At 43.1% G+C, this 22248-nt stretch overlaps 1 protein-coding gene across 1 annotated transcript in view; it reads right to left on the bottom strand.

The window, feature by feature from the left end:
- METAP1 (methionyl aminopeptidase 1) overlaps positions 1 to 11463 on the bottom strand; it is a 29680-nt gene extending 18217 nt beyond the window's left edge. The window contains exons 1-2 of the mRNA XM_068402597.1: positions 11289 to 11463; positions 1177 to 1228 (exon numbers count right to left, since the gene is read on the bottom strand). Coding sequence (XP_068258698.1) covers positions 1177 to 1228; positions 11289 to 11405 — 169 coding nt within the window. The 5' untranslated portion in view covers positions 11406 to 11463. The remainder of the gene's footprint in view (positions 1 to 1176; positions 1229 to 11288) is intronic.
- Positions 11464 to 22248: the final 10785 nt, after the last annotated feature.

Below are 22248 nucleotides of genomic sequence, written 5' to 3'. Positions count from 1 at the left end.
ATTTGCTGTCAGATAAACAACAGCATTAGAAGACTACACCAGAGGATTACTAGAATTGCTAACAAAGACAGTTTCACATCCATGCAGGTATAAAGTAACAGGATACAGAATGCAAGTGTGAACTATGAGCCCCCTACACTGGGAAGGCAGAAAGAGAGAAAACATTTGTAATATTCTGTGCTACTCCAGCCTATTAACCATGCAACATTTATCACAGGAAAAGGAGTTTTATTGGGTTTTAGGAAAGGAGGAGGTAAATGACTTGAGGATTTGAATTTCTGCCATGCCACTTACTTACTTTTTAATCCCACCTCCCTTTTAAGCAGGGCTTGATGAAGTTGGGCAGGGGGATGGGGGGGGAGGAGGTAAGGGGGGCAGAACCAGGGTCTGCTCTCTCTTTTTGTTTGTTTGTTTTAAACTCATGGATTATTTTTACTACTCAAGTAAGAGAGAATCTACCACTCTACTAGTATTTCTGTGCCAGAGCTACCAGCTATAACTAAGGCATACAGATAGTCCTACTACCTTCACCTAAACTCAGCAAAATCCTAGCTACAATACATCCTCCTATCAATGGCTGCATCAGTGCACAAAAGCATTTTGCTTTTTTTTTTTTTCCAAAGTGGTATACCCCAAATGTACAGAACAGCTGCACTCTGACTGGCTTGCTTGCATTCCAGCAAGTGTCCAATCACAAAGACTTCACGAGAACCTTTCCCACTTTACTGCCTTTTACTACATCAGACATCAAAATGCTATGATGGAACAAGCCTGGCAATGCCTTATAATAATGGTTTATTATTCTCCTTGGCCTTTATTTCAGCATCCCTCTTTCTCTGTTCACACACCTGCCAATGTAGCTCAAGGAATACTTCATACAAATACAAAAGGGAACAGAAACAGAGATTTCTGTACCACTGTCTCTGAAATTTTACATGGATCTGTAGATTACCAGGAACTGCACAAAATTTCAGGTATGTGAAATTCAGTGCCAGATCTCTTGGAAAAAAACATACTATTCTTAGACACAGACTCACAGAACAGTAGAGATTGGAAGGGACCTCTGGAAGTCATCTGGTCCAATCCCCTGCTCAAGCAGGGCCACCTAGAGCCAGCTGCACAGGACAAAGCAAATTCAAAACAATATTAAAATGGATTAAAACAAAATGTACTTACTTGCTTTCTTGTGTAATAACTTGTGAGTGGCCCAGCTTCCCTTAAAGCATTCCTAAAATTGCAAACAAAAAATATATATATTTTTAAGTAGCGTTATCCTGGACAGACGTGCCATCACCACAAAATAGAGAAGAAACTGTATTTTAAAAGAAAACTAAAAGACTCATTTTATTAACCCTTGTAGCAACATGCAGTGAATGCTACTGTAACTGCTAGTCTTAACAATAGAAAATACTACATTCAACATCTTATGAGCCAGAACAGACAGAAAGCATAGCCAGACGCACCCATCACAGTGAAACACACTGATCTAATCCTATCTACTAAATATTGTCCCCATATCGTTTTAATGAGTAACTAAATGTCATGGTTGCTCCAGGCTGGCTGAAACACAGAACCAGACCTTACAGCATTGCAGTGGGCAAGATAGTCCTCCCTTGGTTCCTACAAGAAGCCATCTCCTCCTGCTAATTGCATCCTTTCTGCCTCCTTCCACAGCACAGGAAAGCAACAGAGGCCAATCAGCATGACCACAGGGGAACTAATGAAATAGACTAAAGGGAGGGGGAAGTGAGGGCTACTGAATGGAAATAGCAAAGGAAAAAAAAAGAGAAAGTTGAAATGGAAATCAAGAAAAAAGTGACTGTGAAGGAGTTTGTCTTTTTCTCTTCTTCCCAAGCACAAATAGAGCAGTTCATGTGATGAACAATGAATCAGCAAAGGGGCAGATGGAAATGGCTGGCAGCTGAAGACTAAAGACAGACTAAGATGAAGGAAAGACATGAAAAAAAGAAGAGATTTAAGTAGAAAAGCTGCAGAAAGCAGCAGTAAAGGTGATCCTTTAAGATGCTAATTAGGAAATTACTTGGGTTTGTAGCAGAAAGTCTAATTCAATGGCTATATGCACTCAAAACAACCATTAGGAAACAGCTAATTCCAATCATTTACAATAACAGCTGAATTTCTGAAGAGGCAGGAAGCAAACTGTTCTCCTTTATAAGGAAAGACAATACTAATGCTGAATCATCATCATAAAATTACCATCCAGAGCCAACAACTGATTCAACCTAATGTATACAACACTCAAACCAGTCCGAGACAACAGATCTGTAAACTAAGCCCAGCATATAACATTCAACCCCTGCTTCACAGTTGCTATTGAGCAGTCTTAACTGCCTACTCCCGTAAAGCCATCTTCTCTCCATTTTCTCATTAGTCTTGCAACCAGTAGTTATCAAATTGTACCCACAAGAGCACAGTAAAGTGGTGCACAAGCATGCATACGTTCAAAGAGACCCTGTTGTGTCCTATTTCCTTCATTACCAAAACCAGTTGTTTGTTGTCTTCTCCTACGCCATATGCTTTAAGTCACCACATTCTCTGGACTGGCCACTCGACATGCCACGGTGCTACATAGCAGTCTGGGCAACAAGAGGCTTTGATACCAACACTTTAGATTACCAAAGAGAACGTCTTTTTAAACAAGCAGCAGGTTTTACTGTCACACTTGCATAACCCACTGCATACACAGACCTTAGTGCTGCACTATTTTCTGTTTTCCGTTGGAGAGCTGGGAGAAAAGGAGCAGGTTTTAACTGAGGCCTATCTTAAGAAAAAATAAAAAAGCTGAAAACCCTATTTCAAGGACACTGGAAGCACCGGTATGGTTTTAATCCCCTTTTAAACACCAGGCCCCTGTTCTGAAGCAGAAGAAGGAGGATTGCACAACTAAGGACTTAGAGCAGCTACCAAGTCTGCAAATCTAGAATCCACTTCTTGGGATATAAAGGAGCATTTGGGGAATGAAGACATACATGAGCTGTGCAATTACTGGTTGTAGTTCATTCTGTCCTTCCCCATGAAATTTTGGGATGTATTATCCAATACCAACCGTCTTTCCTCTTTGCGGTCCCATAACCAGAAAACACCAGGCAAACACCGCACCGCTGGCAGTATCGTAATCTGACAGGCTCCATTTTGGCCTTTTATTTCCTGCAGCTGTAAACAACCTACACGGATCCTGCATAAGGCTGCCACATGTCTGAGTTTTCCCAAACACGTTTCCCAGATTGTACTTGCCCTCTTGTTTCCAGAGGAACAGCAGCTCCATCAGAACTACTACAGCACAGCTCCAAACAAGCTGCTGTACACTGGGACATCCCAGACACGTGCATTATAGGCACATCAATCAACTGCAACAAGTACACACAGCAAGTCTGAAGCATTTTTGTAAGCACCGGCTATTACACATGCAATGTACAATCGATAAATATCTCTGTCTTGGTCTGATGCTTTTGGAGGGCACTCAAAGGATGTGCTGCACATCCACCTCCAACCCATGTATTCTGTGTGGGATCAGTCATACGCTTCCTGTAAGCACTGGACTTATGGGGTACACATAAACTATATTCAACAACTTACTGCACAAGCGCTACATGACACATGCCTGCAGAGCTCTGCCTCGGCAATTCCAGATAAAAATACGGCAGCTGTCATCTCACAGGTTGGAGAATCATAGCTCTGGCGACAAAGCGCTACCAACGTACCACTGCGTATTGCAAACACCCTCACCTTCTATACAGCAGGCTTCCTGACAAGCCATGGAAGAAAGCCACTCTTTCTCTCCATCTGCGCCACTTTGTGGAGAATTTTCTGGAGAAAATTCTGCTTTTTGCTGAGCCTTCTCTGCTGAGCCTTCTCCTCTCAGCCTTCTGCTGAGACATTTATTCAATCTTCCTATTATCGTTCCTGCCTCTAACGATTCTTCCATGTTCCTATGCCATATACAGATCAGGACAGAAAATTTTCCATGATTAAAATAACAAAATCCAGGAAAAAAAATATCCAGGGTGATTTTTAATATTAAAATGAAGAAATTACAGAAATTTTTTTCTGATATGGTTAAGAAAGGAACACATGACCTTGCATGGCTATATTTGAAAACATTAGCTTCAGGGGGAAAGTACACTGGAATAATATGAATTTGGCTTCAAGTTTCTTGGAAGACTTCCTGGATTTCATTTCAAACATTGCATTATCCATTAGTATGTCTGATATTAATAGCCCCACCCTTCTCACCTAAAGCATTTTTCTTTTTATTGCATGAGTTTTTTATACAGCAATCAAGACAGACTGAAGAGGGCTGTACAAGAAAAGAGGTCAAATGTATGACAAAAAAAGAGGCTGGGGGCAGAGGGGTAATCCTCAAGCTGTTTAGAGCAATCTTGGGTACAACTACTCTATCAGCAAGAAAAATACAATTGTGATTTTTAGACAGAGGCTGTCAACATATTTAAACTTTTAACAACATTTCTGGCTTCAAGCCATTAAGCCAATCCCACTGAGTCTGCGTTTAGAGACAAGCTCAACCCAGTGTTCACCAGAAGCTGTGCATTTACCAAAAGGTAACGAAAGGCACAATCAGCATTAAGATCTAGAAAGATTCCTCTTGGATCACCTCATGGGAGCCATGTTATTTCTCTAAATGATTTTTACCTTAAGGACTCAGCCAAATGTCTATTTACTGGTTCAAATATTGACAGAATCATGTAGCATAGCAGGATTTTTACATTAGAGTGCATTTTCACTATGAACACAATGATCACCACGGAATACCTTAGGCTTTTTTTTTTTAAATCAGACATTGAAAGAACAAAACAAATCCCTTTAAAACAGTTATTGAGCTACTTAGCATGGAATTTTTTTTCCTATGTTTATTGTGATCTTCACAGAAATAACAGGGAGCTTCTTATTCTTGCCATTCTCGTATTCATGCAACCTGATTAAGAGGTAGAAAAGCACAGACAACTGCAAATTCCAGAAGAGAAAAGGGTGCCAAATCAACCACAATTAGGATATAACTACACTGCAAACCTCTGTACAGCACAGGCATAACCAAGCTAGCTTTAAATAAGGTACCAGAGTACAGGAAGCTAAGCAGGCACCACAACACTGAATTAAAGGCATACTCACTGATTGTGTTTCTGAACTGCCTTTGCAAGGTAGCAGCTCATTTAAAGTTAGCTCTGCCAACTCTCAGCGATTTCCAGCCTTAAGGCTAACACTCTTCTCCAGGCCCCCCTTGACCTTCGGGTACTGCTGCTTTATACAACCTGGCATTTGACATTGTAAATACACCTATCAGCAGGGATGCAAAAACCGCCGCACTGTACAGCTACTGAGAGCTACAACTCGTGTCCAACTTCCACAAAATCACCCCTCTCCATCCACTCTGCTCATCATTTAGAGCCACTGTGATGAATTTCCAAAAAATACCTATTCTACAGCAAAATAAAAGGACAGCTGGAATCGAGATTGTGGGGACAGACTGGCTGTCTCTTTGCATGTCATTATACTCTGAATTGTAATGGGTAAACAACTAGGAAACAGTGGCAAGCAGTACACTGTATTTAAAAATATTCTGAGCAATTTTTTTAATATAATTTGAAAATGTTCTTTGGAGTGTAAAATTGTCTTGAGCTTAATCTGAGATCATGTGGTTTTGCTTAATGAGAACCCGTTTTTAACCAAACCACCTTGAAGGTATGCAAAACAGAAGACAAAAAAGCTTAAGTATGGCATTTGGCTTAAGAAAAATATCAGGTTATTTGTGATATATATATTTAATACAATACAGATTAACCATAATTTCATCCATAAATACAAGTATGTTGAGGAATACAATTGTTAATACACTTGATGTCAAAATAAAACAGTTGCCTCTCTTTAGCATGCTGAACCCTATTCTTCTAGGTGTGATGCAAGCCCACAGAGACAGCCTCTGGCCTGAAAACCTCAGTACAAAATTCCCAAACTAGCCTAAGCAGCACACATGACTAGTCATTTTTTCAGAAGAGCTGAATATGCATTTTCAGATTCAAATCCAAGGGAAGCACCTACAAGCAGCACCTTGCTATCAGCAGTGTTGGTCTTCTCCTTCATCTAAAGCCTGATCTCACCCGGAGACTCCTGGGTCCCACATGACAAAGCCTTTCCTTTGAGGAAGGGACTGCATTTTGCAACTCTTCAGGTTTACAGAGATATAAAAGTGATTTTTGAGAGTAGCGAAGGAATAGTGGACCAGAGAAATCCAAACTGGACCATCCTTTCAGTATATTGAACACTAGCTCAGAAAGCCTGCCTAGAGGAGTCTGACGTTTTACTTTCAGAAAGTTGTGAGGGCTCAGCATTTATGCCTCAGCAATAACCAGGCATTTACCACAGAGACAGGTATTTACGGTGATTTATAGGCAATTAAAAATGTCAGCTTCCTGGTGAAGGGAATCTGTCAAAAGATCTTCTAGAAAGCAGTATCTGCAAAGTGCCATTTATACCAAAAGAAACCCATATGTGCTGCAGTTGGATCCAAGCAGCAGGTTCTAGCCTATTTTAGGCACAGCAAAGAACACTGAACCAAGAATGAAATATGGCACTTATGTCCTATGGTCCAACACGAGAGAGGAGAAAAAATAGTTTCATCCAGGTCCACTGCTCCCTGCTCCCCACCCCAACACACTGAAGGTGAAAGGAAAAAGCAAAGTGGGGGACGGGACAACACCACTCTTCACTTCAGGACCTCGTTTTTTCAGAAATTACTGTGACCTTGAGTATGCAAAGCTGTCAAGCACCCAGGTCTGAGTATCAGTGAAAATGTGCCTCCCAGAAGGGAGTAAATCAGTATACAAACCCACTGAGAAAACAGAGTAGCGTTTTTTTCCCGTCACTGGAATTCAACAAGTCATACCCCACCTCAAATGGAAAGAGCCCAGTCAGTGGGTATCCACCACTGCGAGAGAGATGCTGCTGCCTCTGTGCAGTTCAGAGAAATCGTTTCCCTTCAAACACCTAAAACACATGTCCAACCATCGCTCACGTGCGGCAGCTTCACCACATCATGGTCCTCACTTTTGACTCTATAACTAGATCAGTTGCTATGCCTGGGCGTCTTCGGGACTGACAACACACAGGCACACAAAGCAAGAAGGGTCAACCGTTCTCCATTTTCATAAATAAGAGAATGTTTCCAGTATGTGGCTAGAAACAGGTATTTCTGAATTTGGCTAGAGAAATGCCCCTACACCAGCATCCAGTCCGTACCACAGAAAACCTCAGACTACTCTGTTTCGTCCGAGACACTTACATGGATATAAATAGTATGAGAGAGGAAGTTTTAATGAAAGCATCACAAAATTATGAATAAGAGATCAATTTACAATTAGAAGGCTCATACAGAAGTGGTAACTGGAGATCTCAAGAACAGTTACTACTTTCCCTCTGTTCATCATTCAGCAGCTTGTAGAAGGCATAGAAGAAATGTAAATTGTTTGTGTATTTAAACACAAACTGTTTACGTATACTACATATAATTTACACACAAGTGATGTGTATCTATAAAGGCTGATTTCACAACAGCAAATTCATCTTAAGAGGAGCAACATGCTTTAGATGTGATGCTGGGCATCTGTATTATTTCCACATTCAGAAGATACAGGGAGATACAGTACTTCAGTCAAGGATGATAAACACACGCAACACTATAGTTAAGTGTCTACAACAGAGAAAGCAATACAGTGAAAGAAGGTAGCTGGCAATGACAGTACCTGATTTACTAGCCTAAATGAAGATCTTACTAAAGGTTAATAGCAGGCAGAATCCCTCAGCAGAATACTCCCTCTCGTTACACCTTGGGGTGAAAGAGAAAAAGTAATGCTGGGGTTCAACACACCATCTCAGAGCTCCTCCACCGCTAAAATCCATCTTTACTCCATTTCTATTACCAGTTCAAAACCTCCCTGCTAAGCCAGAACTCGGCTGCCTTGGCCCCCTTTCCACCCTGACCCACAAGCACAACTGTTATCCAACAGCTGTGCCCAGTTTCCAAGGTGCACAACACCCAGAGCTGAAACAGTGTTGCCTCAGGAATTTCAAAGGATGCCAAGTTACTTCAGAGTAAGCATTTTCAGGGCATGTTGTTGAGCCGTACTCTTTTTGGGGAAAAAAATAAATGACCAGAATAATGCCCTTTCTCAAGGAGAGAAGAAACACAAATGATAAATACACTGGGGAAATCATTGTCTTGATACAATCTACTTGAAAAGTTCACTTCAATTCTCTATGTGCAATGAAAAAAAATAACATTTAAACAATCTCCTCACTACATGGAGATTCTCAGTCTTATACCACCTGCATTAGTATTTCTTAACAAATTGTATGTTACTATTTATAATCCAAACACATTGCTCTGTACTGGTTACCTTTCTACAGTAGTTCACACTTTTGGCTGTATGAACAAGTCATTGTAGGCTTCCAAGCAAATTAATTAACCTTGTGTGCACGTGCGTACAGATGCCCTTACCCCTCAAAGAGACTCCAGGTAGCTTGTTGCTCCCATCCTGCCTCAGCCCAGAGGAAGCGCCTGCATACCCGCAGCTAACACCGCTGCATTCAGTAAGGATGGGCTGACTTCACAGCTATGCCAAACTGGGCCACAACGGGCAAGTGCTCTTCGGCAGCATGCTCCTGAAGCACTGGTGTTTTCCCATCCTGCAGTGCACAGCTTTGGGGAGCCAAACTAGCAGAAAATTTAATGCAACTGCTTTTCCTCCATTAAAAGAAAACCCTAAAAACCCCAGAAGTGGCTCACCAAAGAACCAGGGCCAGCTTAACGGAAGGGGTAGAAACCTTCATCCTTGGAGGGAGAGAACAGGACTGTGCCAGCTATAACACAGGCTGTGCTGTGAGGTGGAATAACATCCTAGGTCTATTCACTAGCTTACCTAACAGCTATTTATGCAGGTAATACCACAACAGAGAGAAAACCACCAAAGGCAGAACTTTGGAAAAGTTTCACAAATGCTAACCAGTCTGGTACCGTCAGCTGAAACTTGCTGGAAGTTCAGAGACAATTTCCTGGCTTTTAAGACTCCTTTGCCTATCACGTGCCCATCTGAACAGCCAGCCAGGTTGTCAGCAGCACTTCACCTACCCTCCTGACCGTGCTCGCAAGACATCAGCGGAGCACTGCAGTGAGTCTCCTCCATCACACACACCAGATGAGGGGGAGAGCTGGAACCTCGGGGCAGCCTGTGCTGGGCCCCACATAAGGTACTGAGGGGGGCTGAAGGTCCTTGCTGCAGGCTGAACACAGGGACTCTTCTCTCGGTGCATGACATTTTTTGCACCTCTTGAAAACAGGCTGCCGTTAATTTCCTTCTCTCTTCTGTAACGTGTCACCTCAAAACCTTCAAAGCACCTTTCATATGGGGAATAACTATGCTTACCTACTTTACTGATCAGGACAGCAAGGCACAGTGAGGACGAAAACACACCCAAGGTCACTCAGAAGTAAGATGACTGGGATTCCCAGTTCAGTATTTTATTTTCCAGGCAGGACAGCTTTACAAGCATACAGTCAGTTATCCAGCAGCTGATTTTAACAAGCTAATAAATATTTCTGGTAATTCCCCTTTTACCTTACAACAGCAGCAGATATTTCAAAAGAATTAAACCTAATATATAGGTAACAGGAACCTCCGCATGCTATATAAAATTAGCTGAGTTAGGGAGGGGACAGAGGGGAGTGAAGATGTTACTAGAACTCCTCACACAGGCTCGTTTGGTCTGTTAACAAATAGTTTTGTCATCACCAACTAATATTTGTATATGCTGAAGTTGCAGTTATGATGAGTTTTACATCAGACATGTCAAAACGGGTAGTAAAATGCAGAGCAAATCCTACAACCAGCTATAAGCACCACATGGCAACTAGAGATACAGAATCGTCAGAAAAAATCTGAGTTGCAGTCAATCTAATTTAGCGTTGACTCTCACCAGAGACTTCAGGGGAAAGTACCAGAAACCATGCAGTGGGTGTGTGACACGCACGTGGGAAGTCTTCCCCTAGTCCCACGCAAACCGTAACTACCAGTTTACACCCTGACTCAGAAAAAAAATTTTCCAATTAGTGAGTTCATCTAGGTGATGTGACTGAATGATTTTGTTAAGTTTATCTACGAAACTTGAATGATTTTACCCTGAATTATAATTCTGACAATGAAGTCCACCATTAATCTCTGAATTAAACACTTACTTCCTCATTGATGTTGACAGAAATTACACATACAAGAAGTTCAAAGGATTAGGCTATGTATTTTACTGTGCATTTTAAAGTTATTAAAAAAAAGCAAACAACCCTACTCAACAGCCATCAGTCCCTTCTATTTAAATTAAGGACCAAACTATATTACCACTGTGGTAATAAGTGAGGATAGCTGAGGCCTACAGGATACATTTAACAGGAGTTGACGGCTGTATGACAACTGGCCTAACCTGAATCTCCCTGTTTGGTATCTTTAAAGTAAAATATCCAAAGACAATAATAACTTAAAAAAAAAAGTAGAGCACCAAATCATTTTCCCAAAAGCTTTTATTTAGTTCAAGGAAACAGAAATCTGTTTTCAGAGCAACAAGTCTCCCGGTGTTCATGAAAGCCGAGCAACTCCACAGCCAGAGCTGATGCAGATGCAGAAATGCACAGGCTGGAATTTGATGAGCACGTCCCATTTTGTCCCACTAAGCCCTTATTTTTACAGGGGGGGACCACCCAAACCTTCAGGCAGAGAAAGAAACGTGCAGACTCTCACGAACGCCAGGGCCGCTCTTTAGCAACCCAGAGTCCCGCATTACCCCCGGCCATGGGGAGCAGAGGGGCTCCCGCCCCACCCGTGCCCGCCGGCCCGGCACCCCCCAGGCTCCCACTCCCCGCCACGCCGTGCGGGGCAACTTTCTGCGGGGACAACCGGCGGACGCTCCTCCCCGAAGACCTCACGGGCAGGGAGGGAAACCCGGGCACGAAAGGCCGGGGGCAGGCGAGGGGGGCCGGCTCCTCCGCCCCGCCGCACGCCCGGAGCCCGGCCCCGCGCTCGCACACCCGTCCCATTTGCCGACTGGAAATCTCATGACGGTTCCCCTCCCTGCCCCTCACCGTATTTCCTCTCTGCGAAAGGCAGCGCTATGAGAAAAACCCGGCCCGCAGCGTGGGGACGGGCGGGCTTCTAGGGGTGCCTGCCGGGCAGGGAAGGGGAGCGGAGCCGCCGGCAGCGCTGGAGCCTCACCTGAGAGCAGAAGTACGAACCCTGGATACCCAGCTTGAGGCAGGTCGGGCACTGCAGCTTGGCCTCGCTACTGCAGCCGGCCGTCTCGCAAACGCGGGTTTCCACCGCCGCCGCCATGCTGCCGGGCTGCCACAGGCGCGGCGCGGCGAACGGCGGGGGAGGAGCCGCCGCCCGGAGGTGCCGCCGGCTGGGGCGGGCGGGTGAGGCGAGGAGGCGAGGCCCTGAGGGCCGCTCCGCGCCGCTCCTCCCCTCCTCGCCTCACCCGCCCGCCCTTCACCGCCGCGTCGAAGCGACGGCCGGAGCCTCAGGTGCCCTTCAGGAAGCGCAACTTCCCGGCGAGTTCAGGGAGAAGAGCTGGGGACTGGGAGCGGCCTGGTGACAGGATAACCCGGCCGGCGAGTGGCGAAGGTAAGGAGGGAAGCCAGGCTCCTGATTCCCCATCTCCTGGCTTCAGCCGTTCGGCACGCTGTTGATCGATTAATTTGTCAAAGGTGTTTGGAAATATTTTTTTGTTTGTTTTTTCTTTCTTGCTGCCGTTGCTCAGCAAGATCCTAATAGAGCCGTGTGGGGCGCAGGATGTTTTGTGGGGTTTGGCTGTGCGCTGAACTGCCTACATTCCCATCTGCCAGGAACAGGGAAGTTCGTTGTCTTCTCATCTTTTTTATCAGTGAGGCTATATCCCGATTTTTTTCAATCATATCTGCTTTATTATGGAGCGCAGTGTTGGTCTGTAGGGCTGTCTGTGTAGTTTATAATAATTCTTTTGCTCTATTTTTAGCTCTCATTTGGGGACAGAGGGAACCATCACAAATTCAATATTCAGTAAGGCAGGAGCTAAAATTAGAAAAACAGGCTGCAGAGTCACGGTGGCATTATCACAGAAAGGACGCTAGTTTTCTTCCTGAAAAGAGAAAGATTAGACACCAATGATCTGTCATACAAATAAGTGTGATTAATACATACGTTGTATTTCTCTTATTTACATGGATTGATCTCGAAAAAATACTACCCGTGCCTATAACGCTAAGTGCGCTGATGTTCTCTGAGTATTGATGCCAAAGCTATTGTCAATATGCACTAAAACATCTCTAACATAACATCAACGCAAGACACTTTTTACTGGTTCATAAGTCAAGAGGAAGTTGCTTTTAAAAACAACATGGAGAGATGCCTGTTGAGTAGGAGCACAGCTGCGAAAGGCTTCAGAGCACATATTTGCTAGGTCCAGCCATTAGTGCTGGGATCTCACTCCTTGTTTAAATCTCTGTTGTCTCCCCACTAGCTGGCAGGCACAGCCTATGATTTCAGTCAAAACTTTGTGGGCTCAGATTCTCTCTTCCTGCTTCAACGTCATTGACTTCAATGAAACTACACCTATCCTTATGCTGATCTTAGTACACAAAATATCCTCCTCATTTCCTGGCATCCAGATAACTCCCCAGAAAGTGTGATTCAAAATCAAAACTATAATCTCAGTATTTTCTGCAATTGTGTTCTATTCCCTGTGGTCTTCTGACCCCATGTTTAATTAAAAATATTTATGTATCTCCTAGGCTTAGAGGTTAAGTGAAAATTTCCACTAACTCCAGAAGAGAAAAGCATACATCCTATTCTTTTGTCAGAATAAGTGTATTCGTATAAACATACTTTCTATCTTCTGGCAATGTAATTGGTAAAAAGTGGCTAAGTAGCCCAGCTGATTATGGGACCAAGGCAACAGATAACAAAGTATGTGATCCTGCTTTGTTGTGTGATAAACACTTTCACTAGCATGGTCAAACAACCCAAGGAATTTGATGCCATGCTATTACTGAAGTGTAGTTGCAGATGGACACCTGTCTTTCTGACAGTTCTCACCTGAATTTCTCTAGTATTGATAATACTTGTATCCACCTATTGTTCGTAGAAAGAGAATACTGTGAGAGTGAATTAGGAAACATTTCTAGGATTCTTGTAAAATACGAAGGTCACACCTATTTATTTCCTTCAACAAGTGAAAATAGCTACATATTGATTCATGCAGCTCGTGCTGTGACAGCATTTAGGTCCAAATTCTGAAGACAGGCAACCAATTGCCAACAAACATCATGAAATACCTTTAAAGGACACCTTCACAGACTGTGATTTTACATATTCCAAATCCAAGTCATTACTAAAGGCTTGGTTTAACCTTCTTAAAGCAAAATGTTCCTGAACAGGCAGAATCATTCTTAAATGATCCATGTTGCTAGCAGGTATTGTACTGTGTACAGCCCATGAAAAATCAGCACTCCTTTTCCAAGTAACTAACAAATCAAGCTGTCAAGCAATGCAGGACAGATACCTTTGTACACTTTAGTTGCCACTTTGTGCCCTTTAAAGAACCCTAAGGAGCTGTAAACATCATTTACCTGATGAAGCAGGGTTTACAAGTCCTTGGTGTGATTGACATGGTATAAAAAACCTGAAGCATATTGGTTGATCTAGTCCAGTGTCTTCTGCTCAAATGTCATCCTCTGCTTCTTGATGAGATTTCAGCATAAACATCATTAATAATGTAGGATACTTTACTAAATTTTATGACTATTTAATTCACATTTAATTTCATGTCTAAGTATAACTTTGCAATTTATTCCTACTCCTGTCTTTCAATATCCTTACTGGGACAATGTTGGTATATGTTTGTGTTCATTTCGTAGTGGTTGACAATGATGCAGGTTAGAAAAAAAGAGGACTCCCATTCTAACTAGTAGACAGGGTTCCTTCTGTTACTTAGTTTAATTTATTTGCTGCATTTCTGAAGTGCAAAATAAAAGCATGCTTACTCGGAGAAGCCAAGGATCCATATATTAATTGAACAATTAAAAATTTATGTAATTTAAAGACCAGTGGGCCCCCTAATTGAGGAATTAGCAAACTTGCTTACTTGTCCTCCTCAGTGTTTGGAAAGAACACAGACTGCATTTGCAGATCAACCTAGAGTAACTAACTCTGAAAGATTTGACCTAAGATGTTTTTCTTTGTTGTTGTGACGGCTTTTGGTTTTAAATAGCCCTATATAATCATCCCCATAGTAAAAATTATGCAGATTCCGTGGTATTCCAATGAATTTGTTTTTCAATTTGGCCTTGATTTTCTGATTTGATAAGCAAACCGATTCACACCTCCTGGAGGTCCCTCCACTGCCGTTTCCCATTATCTGGTGGCACACTCGTTCTCACCAGGGAAGTTCACTGACCTTTGCCGTGACCTTCCCTGAGTAGAGCTCTTTTTTCTCTGTCAGGCTTTTCATGTCACTTTCTAGCTGCCTGTCCCCATGTGTTACAGACAAACGCACATAGAGGCCCATGAGTCAGAAATTTTATAGCCTGTTCATGATCCTTGATTTATGTCAGTGCTGTATTCCTGCTGTCCTCACAACTTTTCCAAAGTGATGCAAGGCTGGGAGCGCCTGAGGTTAGCAAACAAGGGCAGAAGGAGAGGTCAGCAATGTCTCATGGGTCAGATAGCTGCTGCAAAAAAGCTAGAGCAGCTGGCAGCTGAGACAGCTGCTAGTTAGAAAGAAAATGGCCACTGAATTTGACATTACTTCATTAAGAGAGTGCCTTAGCGCATGTTCCCCCTCCTCGCTTTGCTTCTGTACGATGCAGTAGTGGGGGTTGGGCAATCCCACTTTCCCAGCGAAGCTCTCAGGCATAGTATCTGTCTTCTGTTCAGGCTCATTGCACACACAATTAAATGCCTCTTTGTTTAGCGATAGCTGAAACAATGCAAAAATACCACCCAGGAGCTAGACCACATGCAAATGTGCACTATTAGGGCTTGGCCAGATGGTACAGGCACTTATGGAGGTTCTCATACCAAATGCAACAGTTACGTAGGTTGCGCGTGTCTGTTTGTGCATGTAAAAAAGAGAAACTGCAAAACCATCAGAAATGCACACAAACGTCTCAAAGATGTAGCATGATCTTAAAAAATAAGAGTGAAAGAGAGCCCTTGTAGGAAACACTACCCAGAAGAAAAGACAAACCTGTGGTCAAAGCAAAATTGTCTTACTATGGCAAGAGAAAATAAAGACACGTTTATAAACATCCTTTGTAAATGAACAGAGTTGCATTAAAGAAATACCTGTCTCCATTTTTCCTCTTTAAAGAAAAATCATGAGGGAATTCAAAGTCTGTCTAATTCTGTAAGTCAAAAGAGGTTGCAATATACTGTAAGCTCCTGCATCACTCTTACTCCTTCCATTGGTAGAGATACAAACTGAACTACGGAAAGGTTCACTACAGCCACAGTTCAGACTGGAGCAGGCTTACTCAAAGCTAATTCCAAGTGTGCTTTCTCTAGTTGGAGTGGAAAGGAACATCCTCCACATGCTTTTGTTTTGTGTTGCTCATTCAAGCCACTCTGCCTCTTGCAGCATATGTATTAATATAGTCGATCAAAGTTTCTCCTATGATTTAAGAATGATTCTCTCTGAATTCAAGAACACTCTGCCGGTATCCAAGAATCTTAGCATTTTCCAATGTATGCATATTGGTTGTTTATCATGGGACAAGAACAAGGAAAACAAGCTGCATCTTTTTAAACAAAATGGTATTTTATAAAAAGCATTCTTATTTAAACAATAAGTTTCAAGCTTTAAAGAGAGAAACTCCACCACTTGTAATATTTGAAAGAATCCATGAATGTGTCTTGAGGTGATAATTTTTATTCTTTACTATGGAAACACAGTAAAAGTCACAGCGTGAAGTTCTGGCCCAATGAATTCAATGGGAATGTAACTGATATCAACAGGGATTTCACCCAGTTTTTCTCATCAAAGTCAATGCCGTTAAAAAAATAGACAATAGTAGTAAAATACTAACAGTATTTTGTTTCCACTTTAGATATCATGGACAATACTATAAGACATTAAAAATTCTTTTTATTTTCAGGTTTCAAAATCACACTAAGATGATCAGATTTTTAATAATATAAAACACTGATTCTAAAAGTGTTATATCACTGATTTGAGCAATCTGCTCCATTGCCACTCAAATCAGTGAGATAAAGGTGCGCAGATCAATTAGAGCTTATACTTGCACACCTCCGATGTCACACTTTGCAGAATGAAACAGATGTTCCTAACAACTACTTAAATTCACACCGAAAACTGATAGAGCTCTGAAGTGCGCAAGGATTACTGAAGAGATATTCAACATTTGTTTACTTCAGACCCTTCTTTTTTCCTTTCAAAAGGTGTGATTTTGTGGATGTATCTGTGATACCTCTTTGCCTTCTATCTTGATTTTCCTTTTAGTTTGAAGATGCTGTCACTTGCAAGGCAGCCACATCACTTCTGAGGATCTTGGTTATGTGTGTCAGGGACTCGAAGAAAAGATTACAGTAGCTCATAATCCTCTCATTGCTATTATAAGTTGTTGGGTAACTTCTGATCTCATCTTTAGAGGCTTTGTGCCTCTGTAACTCAACAAATCAAAGAAAAACATGTACAAAATCATAGCACATGCTTACTTCCTACTTGCATGGTAGTAAGGTAGGCCATGTTCTGAACTCAGATGTACTATATTTGTCTATCTTATTGTTAGTATCCATACCTGTCTTATAGGGGACTTTATGCTGTTATCCCAGTATTGCATAAGAAAAATGAGAATCCAGCCAAATGCTACATGACATTCAGTATCATTTGGTGGTTAACACTCATTCACAGTTCTCAGTAAAATGACATTCAAAGCTGTAAAATGTAGGTCTATACACTTGGTTCACTGAGAATAAAAATACAAAGTTAAATGCAGAAGAAGCTGAAGATAAAATGATCAGAGAGGAAGAGGATTCTGGATGGATTATCTTTATTTATGTTAAGAGACTTAAAGGCAGGATTAAAACAGGCAGCCAAAGAATGCACATGGTTGCCAAACAAGTAAAATGGAATATCAGATCCATCTGGCAGCATATTAGGCAAATAAATAGGAAGTGTTATTAATTACTGTATTCACATTAAACAGTCTGCAAAGAATTACTAAGAACCAAATTTTATAAAATAGAGAAAATGAAGAGTATGTCATTGGACAAAAAAATAATGCTTCTGCATGTATTGATGTATTTTTCTGAATGTACAAATTTAATAGATAATGTTCTTATTTTGCCATCATAAGACGGTTTAACATTATATAGCATAAGGAGAAATATTTTCTTTCTTAATTTCTGTTTTAGCACTGAAACAATATATCCCAGTTCTTCTATTGTGAAAACTTTTCCAGTATTTATTTTATAAAACTATTATAAAAGGTTAAGAACTTAAATTTTTGTTGTGTTTTCCTTTAGAGACATCTTTATGAACCCTCTGCCTTTGTTACATAAAAATCAAATCATAACACTAGAATGACTTCCATGGTGGAAAAAACACAGCAGAAAATTTACTGTTCCAACATGTTTTGATTATAACCAATGGCTATTCAGTGATCTACAAACAAATATAATAGAAGGCAGATTCATTCTATCTCCTAGTTGTAAAGAAACAACAAATATGATACCCTGCACCAACCTGTTGGCTCGGAGGCTATGGCCTCTCTTCAGGATTGTGTACTGATACTGCCAGTAATTAATAGATACTTTTTGTTAAAACATTCACATATCCATCCCCTGTCTGGAGTCCTATAAAAATCCTGAAGTCCTGAAGCGAAGCCCTTTGCCTGAGTACCGTAAGCCCTTCCCAGCACCTTTTCTGCTGGCACAGTGTATCTGTGGTTGTGGATTTACTTGCACCTCTATAAACATTCTTGCAGTAACAGTCTTGCAGTACCACAGCCCCGGTAGGAGTTATGAGCCAAGCAACATTTCAGTCCGTGTTGGCCAGATTTCAGAGTGACAGGAAGTTCACCTCCCCTTAATCACAAACCATTTTGTTTTTGGAAAAGCCACAATTTAAATCAAATCCAATTAACAAACTTACTAGAAATCAAATAATATCTGCATAGGTTAACATGTCAAGCTTGAAGAGGGAGATTTTAGAGGAGTACAAATAATAACTGACTGGTTCCATAATTAACCAACCCATTATTTGGTCTGGTTTACTAATAGTGAAATGCCAAGGAGGATCAAGTTGATCAGCAAGGGCAGAAAATACAGCAGGAACGGGAGACTTTGTTGCTTGTATGTAGATTGCACAAATGTTACACCTAGATGTTACACAGAGACTGATTTTTTAGACATTTTCAGTGTCTCTTCCGTGGAACAGCTTGTTAGAAAGCCCACAAAAAGACAGACAGCTTTTGACTTCACCCTGAGTAGCATTCAGGATCTGGTTTGAAATCTCGTATTTGAAGAGCTGTTCTGTGACAACCGCCTTAACATTCTTTGATGCAGTATCATTACAGGAGTAGCAGCAGCAAAAAAATTCACCAAATTTGTCCTCAGTTTCAAAAAGAGGAACTATGTAAAAAGAAGAAAGTTTGTTAAAAAGTAATTTTAAAAGTGCAGCTAAGTTAAATTTTCAGAGGCAGCAAGGAAGCTATTTTAAGATACACATTTTAGAAACTTAGAGTCTACATGCGCTTGGATTATTAAGGAAGGCTTGAGAATGGGCAAAAGGCAGACAGCACAGGTAAAAACAGACTAAAGGAGACTATTAGAAACAAGCAGCTTTCTTTAAAAAAAAGATGAAGTAACACTGAAATGAAAAAATAGAAAAAACCCACATATTCCTGCAGATTAAGAGAGGAAGCCTTCCAGAAGTCTGCTGGACTAATTGATAACCATGGTATTAACAGTACTACTCAAAAGAAAACAAAGCTGTTGCAGAGAAGTTCATAAACTCTTTGAGTCAGTGTTCACCAGAGGATATTCTGAAAGTGGAAGGGATTTTGAAGAGAGAATGGATGAGACTGATAAAATGAGGAGTAAGAAACCACTAGGACCAGATGGAAATTGCTAACAGGTGTGTGTAACTACAGTTTTAAAAGTGCACTGATACCCAGTGTCTGCAGGATGGCAAATGGGATGTCAGTTTTTAAAAAGAGTTCTGTGGAAGATAGGGTGCCTGACAGGGTGGGGCAGGAAGCCTGCTCTCTCTCCCTTCCACATCAGTGGAAACTATGGTGGGCAATAGAACTAGCGGACACCTGCATAAATATAATCTGCTTGAAAGACTCAACATGACTTTTGTAGAGGGAAGTTCTGCCTTATGAATGTACTGAAGTCCCTGAAGAGTCAACCTACATGCAGGGAGAAGTGGCTTATATAGTCTTAGTTGCACTTCCAAGGGGTAACTCATCTGCTTGGAGCAGATAAGGGAATGCATACCTGTCTGAAGCATCTGGAATATTTATTTCCAGTCACACGTTTCTCCCTTAAAGAGCTGTTTCTCTCACCTCTTCCCAACACCTTCCTTAGATACTGTCTCTGTTTAGCCCGCACCCAGAGCTAAACAATAACCAGTTGTTCTATCACCCAGTGTCCCCTCCCCAACCAAGAAAGGGAATTGGGAAAAGGAGGGTGGCTCATGGGTTAAAATTTGAACAGATTTAATAAAATAAGAAAACCAATATCAATACTAATACAAAAACTACAGAGTTATACTTAGCCCATAGACTGGTGGCAAGCCCATCCAGGGATAGCAACCATTGAGAAGAGAGGGGAAAGAAGAGCAGAGCAAAAAAATACTGCTGTATTTCTATTGTTCATCTGATCAGGTGTCATTTTTGCTCATGAATAGCAGTCTAACTTGTCAGTTCCACTATACTGCTTGAAGATGTTATTTCTTAAAATAGATCCATTTAATTTTTAGACCCTTTTTGTAAATTACGAGTGCTGTATATATCCTTTACAGCCTTCCAATCTCCCGTGGAACCATCAAAAATTTCAGCTGTGGTAGGTCTCATTTTGTGCTTGATTTCTGCAGGGCTGCATCCTGCTATTTGCACACAGCAAAGCAACAGTTTTCTTCCATAGTGGCTGGAATAGATTTCTCAGACCTTCTAATTCATTTAATCGAGAGCTGAGGGCTGGGGAAAATGTAGCTGCTGCAACTCCTGTAGTTATTATGGTCTGCGTCCAGGGGCTGCATCTCTGAAGGACAGCTCCAGGCAATGTGAGCTCCCACCCTCCTGAGCGCATGGGACTCTGCACTCTGAAGCCCGTCCTGCAGTTTAAGGCACAGCAAGGCTCACCTGGGTACAGTGTCCCCGCCTCCCCCTCCCTCACGCAGGCCGGCGCCTCCCGCTCCCCCTCCCCCCGCTCCCCCTCCCCCTGCCTCCTGCGGCCCCTGGAGTCCTTGTGCAGATGTGTCCTTAGAGCCAAGTACAATTCTTGACACTGAATTATTGGGGAGAATCTGTTTTGTGCCAGACAGAGAGACGTGCCAGACAGTTGTGAATTTCTGTGCCTCATTTGCCAACAAACGAAGCATGCAGCTGGCAGAGTTGTATGGCTGTGCCTGCCCAGCCGGCGCACCCTGGCTGCGTTGTATTTCCATGCTGGGAAGAGGTCTGGTGTATTACCACCTTCTGCTCCCTGTGGTACCAGAAGGAAATGAGGGCCCATGAGCTAAGAGGGATCTGCAGCACACTTTGACCAAGTCCCTGCTGTAGATGACTGGACCAGGTGTCCAGAGCTTGGCAGTTTGCTCATCACGTTCAAAGCTTCAGCACCCTTAATTGTCAAACCTGTCTAATCCTTGGCTGGAGAGCAGCTCTCCCTTCCCTTCTCCCTTGTGCTTCAAACAAGCTCTACTGACAGGCCTGTGAAGTCTGACACAGAATCAGAATGGTTTAGTTGGAAGGGACCTTAGAAGATCATTTAGTTCCAACCCCCCTGCCACAGGCAGGGACACCTTTCCACTAGACCAGGTTGCTCAAAGCCTCATCCAATCTGGCCTTAAACACTGCCAGGGAGGGAGCAGCCACAGCTTCTCTGGGCAACCTGGGCCAGTGTCTCACCACCCTCACAGGAAAGAATTTCTTCCTAATCTCTCATCTAAAGCTACCCTCTTTAAAAATGGTTTAAAACTGTTCCCCCTCATCCTATAGCTACACGTCCTTGTAAAAAGTCCCTCTCCTGCTTTCCTGTAGGGCCCCTTCCGATACTGGAAGGTTGCTATAAGGTCTCCCCAGAGCCAGACACGATGGCAGAGGGTAGCATGGGTTTCCACGTTTGCATCCTTTCACAAGAAAAAGGAGGCCTTGGATGGGCTGGGTCTCCCTCTCTCTGCCTTCCCACAGAGTTGGGATAGCGAGGGGAAGAGATGGGAAGCGCCTCTCACTTTTCTCTTACCCTGTGAACTGCTGTTTCCCCGTGTGGGGAAGGCATCCCACCTCCCGGCTTCGTTCACTGCTGCCCCATTCCTCCCTGCGAGGGGTCAGACCGTGCCCAGACACCGGCAGCCCTCACGCTTTGGCGTTCCCGACACCGAGCTGCAGCCGCCTCCGGGCTGTCGGGTTTGAGAAGCAGCAGGTTTCTCTGTTTGCTGCCTGGTTTTGCGTGGTGAGCCTCAAGCCCCGGCCGCGCCTCAGCCCAGCCTCGGTACCAAGTCAATTAAGCGTGGAACCGGCAAAATACCAAGTTAAATGAAACAAAACGCCTGATCTGAAACACCGGACTCGTCTGCGGCGAATGATGCGTTTACACCGGTGCTAGGGCACCCGGAGGTTTTCCCCGGGGAGCAGCAGGCGGCTCAAACCTCCCCCGGAGCCGCCGCCTCCCGCACGGACGAACCGAGGGAGCGCGAGGGCCACACGCCTGCGCGCACGGCGTCGTACGTGCGTACGTACGTCCCACCCGGCGCGGCCGCCAGGAGTCCCCCGCCCCGCGGCGCTGCCCACCCCTTCCTCCCCACGTGACGCGCCTCGCCGGCAGAGGGGGCGGGGCTCCCGGCCTCCCCCGCGCTCGCCGACTACAGCTCCCGGCAGGCACCGCGCCCCGCCCGGGGCCCGGAGGCCGGCACCTCCCCTCCCCCTTCCCACACGGCCGCCGGGCTCACGTG

Source organism: Nyctibius grandis, chromosome 6, assembly GCF_013368605.1.
Source record: "Nyctibius grandis isolate bNycGra1 chromosome 6, bNycGra1.pri, whole genome shotgun sequence".
NCBI classification, from domain to species: Eukaryota; Metazoa; Chordata; class Aves; order Nyctibiiformes; family Nyctibiidae; genus Nyctibius; species Nyctibius grandis.
Note: the sequence above shows the minus strand (reverse complement) of the source record. Positions and strands in the feature narration are given on the sequence as shown.